The 18,560-nt window shown below is 35.9% G+C and overlaps 1 protein-coding gene across 1 annotated transcript in view; it reads right to left on the reverse strand.

The window, feature by feature from the left end:
* The window catches only part of LOC122974480, a 345,451-nt gene that overhangs the window by 57,804 nt on the left and 269,087 nt on the right, over window positions 1-18,560 (reverse strand). Inside the window, exons 59-67 of the mRNA XM_044342515.1 lie at window positions 13,592-13,607; window positions 13,402-13,499; window positions 12,779-12,829; window positions 12,660-12,675; window positions 12,470-12,567; window positions 11,861-11,911; window positions 11,742-11,757; window positions 11,552-11,649; window positions 11,236-11,286 (exon numbers count right to left, since the gene is read on the reverse strand). Of these exons, the coding sequence (XP_044198450.1) occupies window positions 11,236-11,286; window positions 11,552-11,649; window positions 11,742-11,757; window positions 11,861-11,911; window positions 12,470-12,567; window positions 12,660-12,675; window positions 12,779-12,829; window positions 13,402-13,499; window positions 13,592-13,607 (495 nt within the window). The remainder of the gene's footprint in view (window positions 1-11,235; window positions 11,287-11,551; window positions 11,650-11,741; window positions 11,758-11,860; window positions 11,912-12,469; window positions 12,568-12,659; window positions 12,676-12,778; window positions 12,830-13,401; window positions 13,500-13,591; window positions 13,608-18,560) is intronic.

Here is an 18,560-nt window from a genome sequence, read left to right on the forward strand (position 1 = left end):
TGTATTTATATTTTTAAAGAGCAGAAAGGAAACACCTGTCTCAAATTATGTTTAATTCAATGTTCAAATGAATTTAGACTCTCTGTTTGCACATTTATGTTCATAATCAAACTCCAACTTGTCTTTCTAAATGTTGCATATGTGTTTTCTTCAGATACTTGTGTGTCTCAAGGGTCATCACAACATCTGGTCTCCCTACATAAACACGCATTTTGAGGAAAATGCTGTTTTACACTTTTGGGCACAAATCAAGTCATTTCAGAATTTGTATTGATACATGGAGTAAAATGATACATACATGATAAAATATGAACACAATAATGGGATGTGATTAAAGGCCCAAAAGCACTAAAAGCGATAAAACGTGACTGCAGTGAAATAATCAGAATAAAACGATTTATTTCTCTCATTCAGAAGCTTTTTTCTCACTACCGCTCACTCTCTCTCTGTCTCCGGCTCCTCCTCCTTCTCTCTCTCTCTCTGAGTTTGGGCGTCAAGACAGTTTTGGCACAACTGTTTTGCATCTTTACACAACCTGAAGAGGGTTGTAACGATTTATTTTCGCCATCATCAGAGGAGTAAGAGCTACTAACTTATACTCAGTTTTCCATTAACGTTCTCATTTTTTGCTATTGATACCAAAATGACTCTTTTTACACTACTGATAACATATTTAAATAATTTATGTTGTATTTTTCCACAACAAATCACTAAACTCACCAGTTTTCCAAATAGTGACTGCATTGCTGTACTCGGTGAAGATCTCTGGCTCTCCTCCTCTTCCTCTTCTTCCTGCTCTGCAGTAATAGATGCCTCCTTGTGAGACCTTGTTAACTGGTTTAACATTTGTGATGGGTTGATATGCAGAAGAGCCTGACCAGTAGTATTTCCAATCAGCAGAGTTGTCCACAGAGCAGGTCAGTGTCACACTGCTGTGTTCTGATATGATGGTTTCGTCTGCTGTCAGTGTCGGTTTGGGTTTATTCACTGTTCAGTTCAGAGCAAAAAACAAAACAAGTAACAAGTGAGATGGAATTTCCCTTAGAAAAACTTTGAACATCAATTAAGTCATTTAGCAAATACCATCATATGGAAGTTGCAAACAGAGCATGTGACATATGACTCTCAGTCGATCACTGATTTGGTAAACAGACCTAACTAACTAACTAACTAACTAACTACTGTTGATGTTTTATTATTGCACAGTGTTTTGTTTGCTTGTTTTCTTGGAGGGGCAACATACAGCACACTGCATGTTGACTCCTCTGAAGTTTTTTCTGTTCTGACACTTAAGAGGAAGGAAGGGGGTCATATTTTCTGTTACCTTATCTAACTAGATTGAAACAAATTGACATTCTGAATATGATATGAACATATTTGACTTACGTGATAGTGTCAGTGTGATGGCTTCACTCCACTCTGTTGAGGAATAAAAATCTCTTCTACCTTTACAACTGTAGACTATGTAGACATCATATACATATATAGAAGAACTGCTGATTCTGAATTCTTTATCTTTATGAGATACAGCCACATTGTTTATTCTCCATTCATATTCCCATCGAGTGTCTGCACCTCCCTGGATCTCACATCTGACAGTGATTGTCTCACCACTGTATATCAGAGGCCAGTTGGGTTGCAGAGTCACAACAGCCTTGTTAGAAACTGTTCAAACCAAAATCACACAGTTAGACACAACTAGAAATATAAAATTAAGAGACAAAATGAAGAAATATAAAATACAAGGCAACATCAAAAGCATAAAAACATACAAATCAAGTAGTATGAAAAGAGCTTTGCAATCACATGTTTGTCAGATAAACAGGTCTTACTGAGGACAACAGTCCTCCAGAACACCTGAACCTAAACTTTTACAGGATGCATTTATCTCACAGTGCAGAGAGACTTGACTGTTCAACATCAGTCATTTTGGGGAACAGTTTAATAATTTCATGTAGTGGAGTCTTTGCTGTCTATGTTACCAAGCAGGCAATTACTAGAATTAAAAAAAAATATTAAATTCAATTTTCCATGAACAAGAATGAGAAGCTTTTATTCAGCATTAACATTTCAAGTTTATATGATAAAAACAGATGTTGTTGAGATTTGGTGTGAATATCTTTTGTTCACAGCCATATTTCTTATAAACATTCACCTAAAGAAAAGATTTGTATCAGGGGGAAAAGTTGTTCAAGTAATAAACTGAGGATCACAGTACTGTCAGCTAATTTAATGATGTGTCTGTTCTCATGCTGAGAAAGGACTCACCACTCGGGGGAGCCACTGGAGTAAAGAATCTTACCTGCCATCACTGACTCTGATCATTTTAAAATATACTCAATAAAATAATCTAAAAGCCACCTCACCAATTTACAATCTAGACTGAAACAAGCTAAAACCATTTCAGCTGAAACATTGAGTTAAATGATTTTTGAATCACTGTAACGAACATGTCATCAAGAATGTATTTATATTTTTAAAGAGCACAAAGGAAACACCTGTCTCAAATGTAATTCAATGTTCAAATGAATTTAGACTCTGTTTTCACATGTTTATGTTGATAATCAAACTCCAACTTGTCTTTCAAAATGCTGCATATGTGTTTTCTGCACATGCTTTTGTGTTTTCTACAACATTTACATGTGAATCTTAAGTTGCAGTGCATTTAACTCTCTCGGCCTCCCGTACCCTTTTGACAAAATCTGCTTGAAATTTAAAACTTTAGTTCACAGAAGTCAAACAATATGACCTCAGTTCATCTCTTTTGTTTCATGACAGGTTAGGTGAAGGCAGAAAAGAGATTCACTTGCACAGCACTCACAGCACACACATTGTGTGTAATAAATCTCATTGTCAAACTCACCAATTGTGTTGATCCTGATTGAATCACTATACTCTGTGGAGTCAACTGGGTCTCCTCTTCCTCCTCTGCACCAGTAGAGTCCTCCCTGTGAGACACTGATTTGTCCAGTTGATTGGAAAACAGCATCTTGTGTGTTCAGGGGTTCAGAGTTTTCATCTTTGTACCAGTAATATTTCCAACCAAATGATGATGGGTCCACAGAGCAGGTCAGGGTCACACTGCCCCCTACTGGAATGTCTCTGTTGTCAGCACTCAGTCTGGCCTTTGGTCTATTTGCTGTTAGTTTAGAACAAAGACATTACACTTTTTCTCCTTTGCATAAACATAAAAAAATGGAGCTATGCACACAATTTTGAAAACTTGATGCTCATGTATCATCTATAAACTCTAAGCACAATCCCATTGCTTTCATTCAAACAGAAATTCTAAATCACATTTTTGTCCTCTACATTGCAGATCAGTGACACACTGTGCTGTCCTCTTATGGTCTTCCTGTCTGCTTTCAGTGTGACCTTGTGTCTGTCTAAGTTTAGAAAAACAATAAAACGAATAAGTGACTGTCATGGACAAGCCATCAAAAATGTATTTATATCTTTATATAACACAAAGGAAACACCTGTTTAAAATCATGTATGACTCAAATGAATTTAGACTCTCTGTTTGCACATTTATGTTCATAATCAAACTCCAACTTTTCTTTCTAAATGCTGCATATGTGTTTTCTTCAGATACTTGTGTGTCTCAAGAGTCATCACAACATCTGGTCTCCCTACATAAACACGCATTTTGAGGAAAATGCTGTTTTACACCTTTGGGCACGAATCAAGTCATTTCAGAATTTGTATTGATACATGGAGTACAATGATACATACATGATAAAATATGAACACAATAATGGGATGTGATTAAAGGCCCAAAAGCACTAAAAGCGATGAAACGTGACTGCAGTGAAATAATCTGAATAAAACGATTTATTTCTCTCATTCAGACGCTTTTTTCTCACTACCTCACTCTCTCTGTCTCTGCCTCCTCCTCTCTCTCTCTCTCTCTCTCTCTCTCTCTCTCTCTCTCTCTCTCTCTCTCTCTCTCTCTCTCTCTCGCTCTCTCTCTCGCTCTCTCTCTCTCTCTCTCTCTCTCTCTCTCTGGTCCCTTGGTCCTCATTTGACGCTCCAAAATCGAAACAGGTCTGAGTTGAGGCGTCAAGACAGTTTGATGCGCCTAATAACACTTTTGGTGCGTGTTTGGCCATTAAAACCAATAAATGTACTTCAAAACGCGTCAGACGCTTTGGGCCTTAAGAATAATACAGTGGATGACAAATAAGTGATAAATATTTCAGTATAATATATATATATATAAATAATTGCTCACCTTCAGAGTGTCCGTAGAAGAGTGTATTCAGCACTAAAATAAAGATTGAAACTTCATCAGACATAATCAAACTGACACAAAGTCAAAATCACACAAACATAAAAACAAAAAACAGAAGCAAATAGAGTTTCAGCAGTGGTAACTATTGTTTGATAAATTAAAACAGAAAAGAGAAGAAAATTTCTTTAAAATGAAATATGTAAAATAAAATAGGAAAATCATGAAATTCAACACCCACATACATAACAATACCTTAAACAATTCACATTTACATTGTGCAAAAACAATCATCCAACAGTAAATTGAACACAGTCCTTCAATCTAAACTGAGCCAAGTCACCAACCAACATCTGGCCTATAAAACAAATCTGTAGTTAAAAACCATAAGCGTGCTCTGTTCAAGCTCTCAGAGAAACTGGTTCAACCAGTGATACTCTGTAATTCTGACTATTCAGGAACATGTTCTTTAATCTGTGACATGCAAACAGAGAAAGTCAGTCATGTACTTACAGAATAATCCCAGCACACAGATCAAAGTGTACCTCATCCTCACATCCAGCACTGACACTCTGTCACTCAGCTGCTCTGAGTCTGACAAATGTTTCTACTTTGCTTTAATAATAATGCAGCAGAAAGAGAAAGAGAGAAGTTACATTTCATATAAATGTGAGATATGAGTTTAGCCTGCCTGTGTTTCCTTCCCTTTTACACAAAGCTCAGACAATGTCAGTTAGTTTGACCGCAGAAAACTTTGACACGTTTACACTTCCTGGCCACTGTTGCTGCCTGCACCACTTACCTTTGTCGTGGTTGGCTTGACCGTTATTATGGTGGTTAATCTGAGTCTACATCACACATTCAAACAGAAGCCAAATGTCAGAACTCGTTTCTGAACAGCCATGTTACAAACCTCTGGTATTAGGTTATAAAGGCTGCTTTTCTGTTTACTGTCATTTATCTGTTCTCATTCCTGTGTTTATGCATTTAGTTTCCTGTGTTTGTCAGAAATTAAATGCATAAAGGGAGAACAAATATAGCCTGGTTAAAAATATGCATGTATAAATAGTTGTCTGTGATAGAGAAATAGATCAATAGAATTTGTTAAAAGAGTATGGTTAAAATTCATATTTCTCATTGTGTTGAAAAAGGTCAAGTTCATGACTAAACATGTTAAGGATGTTAAAAATGCATCTATGTCTTTTATTGTATTTCTTTTGATAAAAAGCTGCTTATTTAATAGAGTGGTATCTTTCTAGAGAGGTGAATATGGTCAAATAGGTTTGTGTGTGTTACTTGGCTGACGTGTGTGTGTACGCAGACACGGGGAGTGAGAGAGAAGGAGGAGAGAGACTGGAGGAGCGGAGAAGAAAGCAGTTTTTCTGATGGATATCCGAAGTTGTGCAGGAAAAAGTAAGGATGTACCTGAGTCTTAGATAGTCAGCTCGATAATCTGTAAGAGGATATGTTTTGGAAGTAACAGATAACTTCTACCCGAAGTCTGCTGCGCTGTAGCCAACTTGAAAGAGGCTGCTCGTTAATGAAGTGAGCGGTGAGATAGCACTGTGAACGGACTGTAGGCTGCTGCTAGCTAACCCAGCTCGACAAAGTAGCTTCGTCTGGATTTATTCCAATCTGGAAACGAGAGACAACAACCAGCATAGCATAGGTTAGCATAGGTAATAATTGGTGTGTGTGATTACTAAAATAATTCAGCGGAAAAGTAAAAACAAATACTTTCAAGGTGAAAAGGTAAAAAGGGAAAATTTACTGTGTGACTTGTGAAACAAAAGCAGTGAACACTCCTGGTATTTAATTTAATATTATTTTTCATTTAATTTTTGCCTTAGAATTAAAGGAAGAAATTATTACTTTTAATTTTAAATGGTTTCTGAGTGTGTTTATTATTTCAGAGGTTAAAAGCTATATAGCCTTTATACTCTATACCAACTTATATTAGATTGTGGTATTTTATTGTGTTAAAGGGCTAGCATACTCAATTGTTTGTTACACTATGGTCTCAAAATAAGTTATATTCAAGAGGTAGGCTATAGGATTTTCAAAGTGACCCAAGCTAAAAACATTAAATTAAGATAATATAACAAAGGAAATTAGGATAAAGAACTCAGGGCTCCATCTACATAATATAGAGGGTAGACGGGCTACACAAATCAAAAATGAAATATATTAAAAATAAATCGTTGCACGTTTTGCACCATTGTGTTACAAAGTTTACTTGACAACTAGAGCTTGAGTAGAAAAAACAAGCCACTGCTTATCAGCATGACGAAAACAAACCAACAGTTTCTCTCTTCACATAAATATGTGTTGCTTTGATAGCAACACGTACTTGAGGTGTGGTTGTCACATTCACACCAGAGCTGATGTGTCAATACACAGAAAAGAAGAGGTGTCTGATACTGTGCAGGATGTGCAATCATATTTTTTAGACAGTAGAAACTAAAACAAGTGAAAATATTTTTGGAGGTAGTAGAAATTGAGTCAAGTGCAATGCATATGAATATAATATAGCAATTACAAAATGTTTTTTTAACTGACTGTCTTTGAATACAATTATGAATGGTGGTGACATGAGGAAGTGGACAGACAATATTTATTTCTCAATCTGAAACATCATACAACAGAAAGTCAGAGGTGTGAGCTTAAACTGTGAACTGTGAACTAAAGACTTTATTTCCTCATTTTCATCGGTCAGTCAAGAGTCTCCTGCAGGACTCCTGCTCTGTAGGCATTGAGTGGAGCCTTTGATGGCAGGTTTGATGACAGGTCGAGCACATAGCACACATCAAATAACAAATCATCACATTGAACAATGAATGTGGCAGCAATAAATAATGAAAGCCCACATCAAATAATGAAATAGTGACATCTAGTGGTGAAAACTAGAAATAGACCTTCAAAAAAATTGAGTTGTATTAAATTTGTGTGGAGGTTCATTTTTTCATATTTAATGACTATTCTCCCTCTGTATTCATTATTTAATGGGAGACTCTTCATTGTTTGACCTTTCTATTAATAACAGTTGACATTAATTTCAACTTGCATTTCTTGTTTGATGTTTAGCTTTTCATTATTAGATATGGATCAGTAGTGCACCACTCTCCTCTCTACTTCCTCAACTCTCTCTGGCGTCTGCCCTCTGATCAGCTCATATTAGGAAAGACATGTGGACTCACACCTTTGGTAGTGTGCAATTAGATGGCAACAATTCTTGAAATCAGGAGGCCCCAGTCAAAAGCTAAATGTTTTTCCAAAGTTTTTATACTTTTTTCCTCCTGTATGTTCCTGTAGCTTCAAAATAGTAACCTCTAGTTCACTCAATTACATAAATATATAAAGTATATATTATATAAATATAAAAAGCAATTAAAAACATCACTGACTGTTTACTGCTGAAAAAATGTTTACTGATGACTAAAAAAAATAAGCACATACATCACAGGTAAATTCATTTGCAAATAGACAGGAAAACCTTCATGTATAATAATAGCAAAAGTTACATATTCCTGTAGAGCCCCAGATTAAAAATACAGACCTGGAAATGTGCTTCAAAGCTAAAACCTGTAATGTTTTTAATAAATACATACAGTTGTTCACTACAAATTGAAATTAGCACGTATAGTTGGAGAAGCTCTTATTACAAAATCTTGACTGTCATCAGTTCACATTTATCCTTTATATTATATATATATATATATATATATATATATATATATATATATATATTACATATCCTTTATATTATATTTGCATTTCTGTGACCTGTTACTAGTCAATCAGACTTTACTGTGCTGAATATAGTTTAATATGATGAGGTTAGATATAACAATACAATACAGTAGATATTACTTAGCTATAGATTGAGGGAGACAACATGTGAGGTTACAGAATTCAGCTTTCAGTCACTTATTGTAGTATTTTAAAGGGCCATTTTACTAATTTCCCTACAGTGTTCTACTCCCTCTCTCTGCTGTCTGATGTTCACCCCATAATGTAAAACAGGGATCTTTGATCAGCTTTGTTTACAGTTGTTCACATTTTGAGATGTTTTCTTCAACATGTTTAACAGGATGTTGTTTGATAGCAGATCATCACATATAGTCATTAAAGCTGTTTCATCAAAAACTGAAGAAGAGGCTGACTGACTAAAGCTGCACTACTGTACTAACTGTACAAAATACTGAGCACATTTGATATTTAGATATCAGATGTACACAATTGCACACAAAACTGCAAATAAACTACACAATGATGTAGTTCTTCATGTTGTCATCCATTCCTTTGGTTTTGTTGATACAGATCTCTCTACAGACCTGGAAGAAAACCAAAAGAGAAGATTAGTCTGAAACATTTTCCAGTAATGTCATAATTTACAATGATAATGTACTGAAGGGTTGTCAGGGTTAATGTCTCCACTGATAATAAAAGAATAACAGTATTGTAATGCTCAGAGTGCTCAAAGCAGTCACACAGCAGAGTATTATGGCTTTTACAGAATTTAGTAAACATACTGATACTGATTATACATACTGATGTATAAATACTGTTCTTCAGCACTGCAAACACACATAATGTAAAATAAACGTACATTCCAACAAAAGATATTCAAAAAATTAATAATTATAAACACCTACAATTTTGCAAATACAGAACACATTACATACATTACACTGTGTCCAAGACCAACATGTTGGACAGTAACAGTTGCAGGTGAGTGTAGATGTTAATTAATTTGTCTTTCTTCTGTATTATTGTAGCAATAGTGTTTGCAGTGTGTGCATAATTAGATTTGAAAACCTGTAAAAGAATCTCTAAATTCATACTGAAATGTGTGAATATGTACAGCAATCTGCAACTATGTATTCAGATTTGTAAGTGTATCGACACTTGTGAATATGCAGACAAATCTGTATATGTGAATCTGTAAATATGTATTCAAAAAACTAAGTAAATGGCCTTTTATTAACGACTGAAAGTTTTGCTCCAAGAGATGGAAACAGAAAGTCATCAGATACAACTCAGGTCCATCTGTAATTAGTTGTCTTTTTACATGTAACTTTTGCTACATTCCTGACTAAAATTTGCAAATGTGAGGGTTTTCTTCATACTTGGCCGAGGCTCGCAGGCTCACACTGGGAGGAACCGAAAAAACAAGGCAGGATGCAGGGGAGCCGTAAAAGTCACTGTACTGTTCCCAACTACCATAACAACAAACACCTTTCCACAAATGTCCATCTAGTGAGTGACCAGTAGCTCTTTAGCATCGTTAATGGTGCAAACTGACAACCTGTAATGTTTGAGCCTTGCTAGAAACTGCTAGCACAATATTGTTGCAGTGTTTCCCCTGAGACAACTTCAACGGTAAATAAACTGCAATGTTATGTATAAAATATTCTGTTTGTGGGTAACATCATTGCAATGCATTTTATTCTGTATTTTATTGCTGGGGCTTTGCTAGAATCTACCCTGCTGCTGTAAACAAATGTAGTTCATATGATGTAACATTAGAGTCTGCAGGAAACAAACATTTCAACAAACTATACTTGTCTTGTTAGTGACAGCAGCCTTAATGTTTGAATATATTTTCAGTGAGTAACCTGCACCAGACTAATCCTCACTGACTGCATGCTGTGACAGTCACAGTCAGCAAACACATGAGGTGATTGATATTAGGAAAAATGTTAATGCTAGTTCGAGGTTTTGCAGCAGTGATGACCATCAATCTGTTGACAAGAAACCTGCAGAATGTTTGTCTGCAAGTTAATATTGCAAATAATTCAATATTGGTTGGCACACTGTGTTACAGACAAAAATCGTGACACATTTGCAGATCTCAGGCATGACAGGAGAGCAAAAGTCACATGTATAAAGAAAACCAATGGAGAGGTGTACCTGAGTTGTAACTTCCCAACTCTTGGAGCAAAATACTTAAAATACATTTTTCTCACAGATTTTACACATTCACAACTCTGTGTATGCTAGGGCTGGGCGATATGGACAAAAAAATCATTATTTTTTTCAATCTTGGGGTCGTTTCATGATTTTACTTGATTTTTGTTTAAGACAGTTGAGCAAGAACAATAAGAAACCTGCAACACCTGCAAGGCTGTTATAATCATTACGCATAAAATACATGTGATCCCACACAGCTGTTGACTGTGAGCACCAGATGCTTCAACTAAGTAGATCATAGGCATCTAGTTTAATAATCAGTTTCAGCACAGATAGAGCAGAAAAATCAGCTCACTAGTTGCTGCTGTTTGTGTTTCTTTACAAGACATCAGCCTGATATCTGCAGACTGCTGCTAGCTAGCGTTAGCTACCTGGAGAGTAAACTGTACAGTGTAGAATCTGGATACTGTTCCCTCAACTTCAAGTGTTTCAACTCTCATAACCAGAGATGAGACCTCATCAACTAACACAAACCAAGAGCACAGATCAGTGTGCAGAGTCATTTTCAGTCTGTTCTTCTCGTAGATGTGACTGTTAAATTCACTACGAGATAGCCAGAGACAGCTGTGGCAGGTGTGCATGTAGTGTAATTAATAATGTCACAGTTTACGAGACTGTTGTGACTCAAAACAGCTAATGTAGCTGCCATCTACTTTTTGACTAAAAATAACCTTTTCGTGCATTTTGTAATGACTCAATTTTACGATTTAGACATTTTACACATTGACCAAAAACAAGAATTTAAATGAATAAAATCAATTTGAGATATCGTCCAGCCCTAGTGTATACATTCACAAATCTTGATACTCTTGCAAATCTGAATACACATTTTCAGTTTCCTGTACACATTCACAAATATCAGCATTTAGAAATTATTTTACACTTTCTGAGAGAAGAGAGTTTTATTCCAACCTGATAAAGCCTGAATCTGTGAAAAGGAAATTTAATGTTACATTGTTTTGTAAATTGTTCTCTCTTAAATTATGTAATATTGCATTTCAGACTGCTCCATGTTAAGGTGTATACTGTACCATTTTCAGTGTCTTCAGAGCCTTTGATTGATTCATAGACAGAAGCATCACCTGTGAGCAAAAAGTGAAAATCAAGCCGAGATCAAGTGAACCATTTAAATTGCATGATACCAATCAAATATCACCTTTTTAACAAAACTCCTAAGTTTTTTTTGTTTATTTATTCAATTTTAAAATAGTGTGGATAAATGCAAATACAGGGAATCTTAAATGTTTTAGAGCCTTTACTGTCTTTGTAGACTGTAATAGAAATGTTGAGGTTTGTTAGAGTTAACAAAAAATGACAAAATTAATCAGCATTAGTTTGAAGACTGACCATGGAGAAGAGAGGAGTATACGTTATGTTGAGTTTCATTTAGGTTGACCATGTGATTTGCAGCAGAGTCCTGATTGGTGCTGTCAGACTGGATCGGCCTAAAACATTTAGCAAATACAATGAATTTAATAAGACACATTGAAGGTACTGCTGTTATGTTCAAAATGAGAGAAGAGAGTTTTGTACCAACCTGATAAAGCGTGAATCTGTGAAAAGGATATTTGTTGTTACATTGTTTTGTAAATTGTTTTCCCTTAAATTTTGTAATATTGCATTTCAGACTGCTCCATGTTAAGGTGTATACTGTACCATTTTCAGGGTCTTCAGAACCTCTGATTGATTCATAGACAGAAGCATCACCTGTGAGCAGAAAATGAAAATCAAGCCGAGGTCAAATTAATCATTTCAATTGCATGATACTAATAAAATATCACCTTTTTAACGAAAGTCTTCAGGTTTTTTAAGAAAAATATGATTTTAAAAGTGTGGATAAATGCAACAACAGGAAACTGTAAAGGTTTTAGAAGCTTTCATATCTTTGTAGACTGTAATATTTAATACGTTACAACCAAGACTATAAAGCCTTAAAGCCATAATGGCAATAATATTTCTGGACTCTGGACATAAGTCTTGTAGTTTTGGTTCAATTACAACAATATAAAACAATGTTCTAGTCTGATCTTTTGTGCATGTGGTAGAACAACAGGTTATGTGACAAATCTTTGAGACTGTTCTACAAACTGACCCACTGCTTTATTTACTGAGATCAACAACAACTTCCTGTCTAATGGATTGTGGTTTTTGGTTAATATTCATTAAAAATCAGATGGCTAGAGTCTAGAAAAAGAGTAATAGAAATGGTAGAGTTAGAGTTAACAAAAAATGACAAAATGAATCAGGATTAGTTTGAAGACTGACCATGGAGAAGAGAGGAGTATACGTTATGTTGAGTTTCATTCAGGTTGACCATGTGATTTGCAGCAGAGTCCTGATTGGTGCTGTCAGACTGGATTGGCCTAAAACATTTAGCAAATACAATGAATTTAATAAGACACATTGAAGGTACTGCTGTTATGTTCAAAATGAGAGAAGAGAGTTTTGTACCAACCTGATAAAGCGTGAATCTGTGAAATGGATATTTGATGTTACATTGTTTTGTAAATTGTTTTCCCTTAAATTATGTAATATTGCATTTCAGACTGCTCCATGTTAAGGTGTATACTGTACCATTTTCAGTGTCTTCAGAACCTCTGATTGATTCATAGACAGAAGCATCACCTGTGAGCAGAAAATGAAAATCAAGCCGAGGTCAAATGAATCATTTTAATTGCATGACACCAATGAAATATCACCTTTTTAACAAAAATCCTCAGGTTTTTTTTTAAAAAATGTGATTTTAACAGTGTGGATAAATGCAACAACAAGAAACTGTAAAGGTTTTAGAAGCTTTCATATCTTTGTAGACTGTAATATTTAATACGTTACAACCAAGACTATAAAGCCTTAAAGCCATAATGGCAATAATATTTCTGGACTCTGGACATAAGTCTTGTAGTTTTGGTTACAACAATAATAACAATTACAACAATATAAAACAATGTTCTGGTCTGAATTTTTGTGCATGTGGTAGAACAACAGGTTATGTGACAAATCTTTGAGACTGTTCTACAAACTGACTCACTGCTTTATTTACTGAGATCAACAACAACTTCCTGTCTGATGGATTGTGGTTTTTGGTTAATATTCATTAAAAATCAGATGGCCAGAATCTAGAAAAAGAGTAATAGAAATGTTAGAGTTAGAGTTAACAAAAAATGACAAAATTAATCAGGATTAGTTTGAAGACTGACCATGGAGAAGAGAGGAGTATACGTTATGTTGAGTTTCATTCAGGTTGACCATGTGATTTGCAGCTGAGTCCTGATTGGTGCTGTCAGACTGGATCGGCCTAAAACATTAAGTAAATACAATGAATTTAATAAGACACATTGAAGGTACTGCTGTTATGTTCAAAATGAGAGAAGAGAGTTTTGTACCAACCTGATAAAGTGTGAATCTGTGAAAAAGATATTTATTGTTATGTGGTTTTATTTTATAAATATTTTTTCTGCTATTTCACATTATGACATCAGAATACATCTTTGTATTTGAATAATTAAAACATAAAACATTTAACATCAGAAGGAAAAAGTCTCACCTTTGGATCGTCTGTAGCGACGCAACAGGAGCAGGAGAATAATGATTATAATTCCACAAACCAGCCCAACAATTAATGGTATAAGAGATGAAGAGCTTTCAGGCCTGGACACTGCTGTAATAGATAATAAATAATAACTATTAATACAATTAATTAAGTTCTATAGTACGATTCTTAAAATGAAGTGCTTTAATAAAATAAGTGAAGTCACATCAAGTCTTAGTAAAGACAAAAAATCTAGGATACAAAAAAAGTTGACTTCTGCAGCACAAACACATAAATACAAACACATTAATATACAAATCTACAGGTATGAAAACACAAACACATATACACACACTAAACACACAATAAACATGTATGTGTTGCTATACAGTGTGATGAGTCATGACCACTGATGCAACTTCATTCAGCTGAAAAGAAAAATACCTTTGACTGATCATTCATTTACATTTGTATTTTGATATATGCTAAATTTTGTAATTTTATGCCCTTATGTAAAGTATAAAACGAGATCTCTTACACAATCCAATATGTGAAATCAGCTGAAACTAAACCTGTAAATTTCTAATTCTGTAAAGTATTTGACCAAATTTCTTTCTAAGACAGCAACACAGTTCACAAAAAAGAAAATGCATGAATTGTTTTAATCCTACTCACCCTTAACTGACATCCAACTCTGTCGTGATTCTTTTCCTGAGTATTTACACTTGTAGAAGCCTTCGTCTGACTTTGACACTGCAGAGATATTCAACTCCCCTCTGGTATCATTTTGGATAAGTTTGTCATTTTGATAGAAAAACACGTTGGAAAGTAATTCTCCTGTCTTCAGTTTGCAGCCAAGAGTAACAGAATCTCCCTCAGTCACAGGATGCACAGGGCTCACCAGGATAATATCTGCATCTGTAAAACAGTCAAAGAATATGAAGTTTCAGTCAGAGACCAGCTGCTGACCTTTAGAACAAGGTGACATAAAACCATGAGAACAGATCACACATATGCCTTTATTTTTCTCCAACTAATTTATCTCACAGAATCTGTGTAGCTGTACAAAGATCCAACATTTCAGCTTTATTACATACATGTCTTGTAACTGTAAATATACTAGCTATGGCTAGTTAGCTCTAGAGCTAACAGGTACATATGAGAGAAATGGTGAATGGTTATTGACACAAAAACACCTTTGACTAAATCAGCATGTTAATTTTATCATCAAGAATAAAGAAAGGTCTTGCTGCACACCAAAAAAGCTGTGGACCAAATATCTTGGATCTGTAAAATATTAATTTCCAGTCCACGTCCACAGATGAGTTTTTGGTTTGAAGGAAGCCCTTTCATAATTTATTTATTCTTTTGCATTACCTGTGTTTGACAAGAACACGACTAAATTATAATGTTGTGCAGAGGATTGATTGGATGATGTTTCTTTATGAGAATTTTAAGGAAATATAGTTTAATGAGCTTTTAATTTTGTTAAAGAAACAATAATATAACATAGTTTTTCTATCAAAAGGTTAGGCATATAACTTGTTTGTCTACACAGGAAGTGTAGTTAGTGACACTATGTTGAAAATAATATAAAAAGATGAAAATAAAATAAAATGTAATGTAAACATACTCTGTATAGTGATGTTGACTGCATTGCTGAACTCTCCTGATCCAGACTCACACCAGTACACTGCATCACTCTGCTCTGAACTCTTGATGTTGCATGTGGATCCAGTCATTGACCTCCAGTTAGAACAGTAGTGGTTCTCAGGAAACCTCATCACTCTCCACTCAGTAGAGTTTCCTTCACAGCTCAGTGAGACAGAGTCAGAGGTGAAGTGCTGCACTCTGTCAGGACTCACTTTGAGAGTCACTGCTGAATGAACATCTGAAAAACAACATGTAATGAGGAGCAAACAAAGTACAGAGATATTAAAATTGAAAAAAGATCACAATGCAAAAAATCCTCTTTTTTGTATTTTTAATACTATTTATTGTTGAGAATTAAAACATCTGAAAAACATAAACTGTGCAAAAGGTTCAGTGTTTTGGTGAAACTGTGAGTGTTAAGAACATACAGAGCATATGGACTGACAGTGGAGACGTGAAGTGTGCTGCAGAGTGGTTTGAGCTGTTTTATGGATGTTTTGATTATTTTTTCTATCTTGAAAACTTGCTACCAAGATAACTACAGCAACTGTTCACTGTGAAGCTGTAAACAACCTACATTTACCTGCCACCTTTCAAACATACAGAGGATGTGTTTTTCATACTAAATGATGTTTCATTGTCTCTATATAAAGTACTAGTCAAAAGTTTGGACACACCTTCCCTTGAATGAGAAAGTGTATCTAAACTTTTGACTGGTACTGTATAGTCAGTGTTTTTCTCTCATCTGTCTGAGTTTTCTCAGGTTTCCAGCTGTTTCTGTACTATGTCCATTTACCTGCTTTGTTGCCTGCTGACTTTTCTGGTTTTTCATTACTAGATTTTGACTGTTTTGTATGTCTATATGTTGCCTGACCACTAGATAAAGTCTAATTTAAACACACCTGTCCAGCCTGCTGTGTCAGTAAAAGTAATGAGTATTCACTGTAAGATGAGCTCAGGTATCCAAAGTAAAAGTATTCATTGCAAAGAGGAGCAGAGTTTGGTTTCAATGACAAATAAAATCACAATATCTCAGTTTTTTGGTGCTGTAATGCTTTCAGATCAATTGAAGATGTAAAGAAGGAAATCCAGCCCAGTCCAATATGTAGAATAATTCAATATCAACATTGTGTTTGGTGAGTGTGTTGAAAAACTGAAATCTTGACTTGATGGAGAAAGGTCATAGGTTCAACACAATCAATACCCAGATAATGACATTACAACTGCTTCTTGACAGAAGGAGACAAAAACAAACAAGCAAACTCACCTCCAGACCAAACAAACGCAGGTTTGCTGTAATCAGTGTAAAACACTGGGTCTCCTCTTCCAGCTCTACACATATATCCTGCTGTGTGTGTCGACCCATGAACGATGTAGGAATCCTGTTCAGTCCCATTGGTGCTACCAGGTAGCAGCTCATAGCTGTAGGAGTTGTCTGATAGTTTGGGAACAGTCTTATACCAGTAGAACCTCAATCCTGCAGATGGATGTTCAACCTTACAGCTCAGAGTTACTGAGTCTCCAGGGCTCAGCCATGATGGAGACACAGTGAGGACAGGTGCATCTGTTGGAAAGTGATTTTCTCAGAATGAAAACATGTTATGATGTAGACTTTAGTCTCTAGACATATAAATAAATCTTATCTAATACAGTTATCATTTTATCTATTAATACCAGGGAAATCATTCTTGATATTTCCCTTAGAAAAAACTTGATCATCAATCAAATCATTTAGCTAATACCATCATATGGAAGATACAAACAGAGCATGTGACATATGACTCTCCTTGGCCGATGACAGGAGTTACTGCAGAACTAACTAACGATGTACAGTTGATGTTTAATTAGTGCAGTGTTTTTGTTTGCTTCTATTTTTTGTTGTTTTTTTGATTATCACTAGAATAGTTGTGGTGATCATGTGGTGGCATGTTTCTCATAAAAAAAGTTGAGAGCTAGTTGGTGACACTGGTGCAAAGTATGGAGCTTTTTTCCTGTCTTTATTCAAGAGCGTGGTATATCAATTTGAGATTGATTTATTGATTTCACTTTCAAATTTTGTAATATTGCTCCTCAAAACCCTGCCCTCGCACTCAAATAGCCTCTGTTTGTGCTTAGATTTGCTCTGTTTCTGCTCAAACTGTGTGCTTGCACATATAATGTTCCTTGCACAGTTTTCCCGCGCTGCAGCTTCAGCTCTTCTCCTCACACTCAGGCTGCTTCTGTGCGCTTGTTGAACTACTCTCAGATTTCGTCTCTGCTCTTAACAACCCTGTCAAAATCCGCCAACCAATAAGCCAGGTGTAGTGTTGATCAATGAAATGATCTCTGCCTTCTTGCGGGCATGTTCGCTTTACTTTTTAGAGCGTCCCGTACAGGCGGGAACTCTTTAACTAGGTTCATCCACTCCCGCCCTCCAGGGCTTTATTAAATGTACTTCCCTTGCTTTCTTTACGACTTTTGGATAAAAGGAAGGTTAATATATACACTAGCACCCGTACTTTTTACTACAGTAACTGCATACAGTATTATAGTAGCCACATGGCACAGCGCCCACATGTTTGAAAAAATGTCACCTCCATCATAACGTTCCTATGGTTAAACCTGTGTAAGAATGGCGAGATGGTCGCTTGAACTTCATTTTTTATACGTAAAATTGAAGTGTTACGCGTTACAAGGACCTACTGTTGTAGTTTTACTTCTTTTTGGAACCCACAGTTGTAGTTTTCTCAGGCTGGTTAGCAGCTCCTCCATCTGGACCGCTGCTAGTGTAAAGCCACTGACACACTGTTAGCTTAGCCTGTTAGCACCTGCTGCCACCAATAGCATATTCAGACCAAATCAGGCGGTGCTGCGTTCAGCCGCAGGGTCAAGCAGAGGTGTGTGGAGTTGTTGGCGTGTTTATTTGTGCTCAACGATGTCACTGCTGTGAAACAATCAGAAAATGACTTTTTCACCGGCTTTCTCGCTACCGGCGCTCCCTCTCTTCATTCACTCTCTGGCTCACTCGACCACAGCCTCTCTCTCTCTCTCTCTCTCTCTCTCTCTCTCTCTCTCTCTCTCTCTCTCTCTCTCTCTCTCTATCTCAATCTCTCTCTCTCCTGGTGCTTTCAGCTGCTCTCTCTCTTTTTCTCTCGTCTTTTTTCTAATGAGTCGGGCAGCTGACAGCAAAGTCAA

This window comes from Thunnus albacares, chromosome 22 (assembly GCF_914725855.1).
Source record: "Thunnus albacares chromosome 22, fThuAlb1.1, whole genome shotgun sequence".
NCBI classification, from domain to species: Eukaryota; Metazoa; Chordata; class Actinopteri; order Scombriformes; family Scombridae; genus Thunnus; species Thunnus albacares.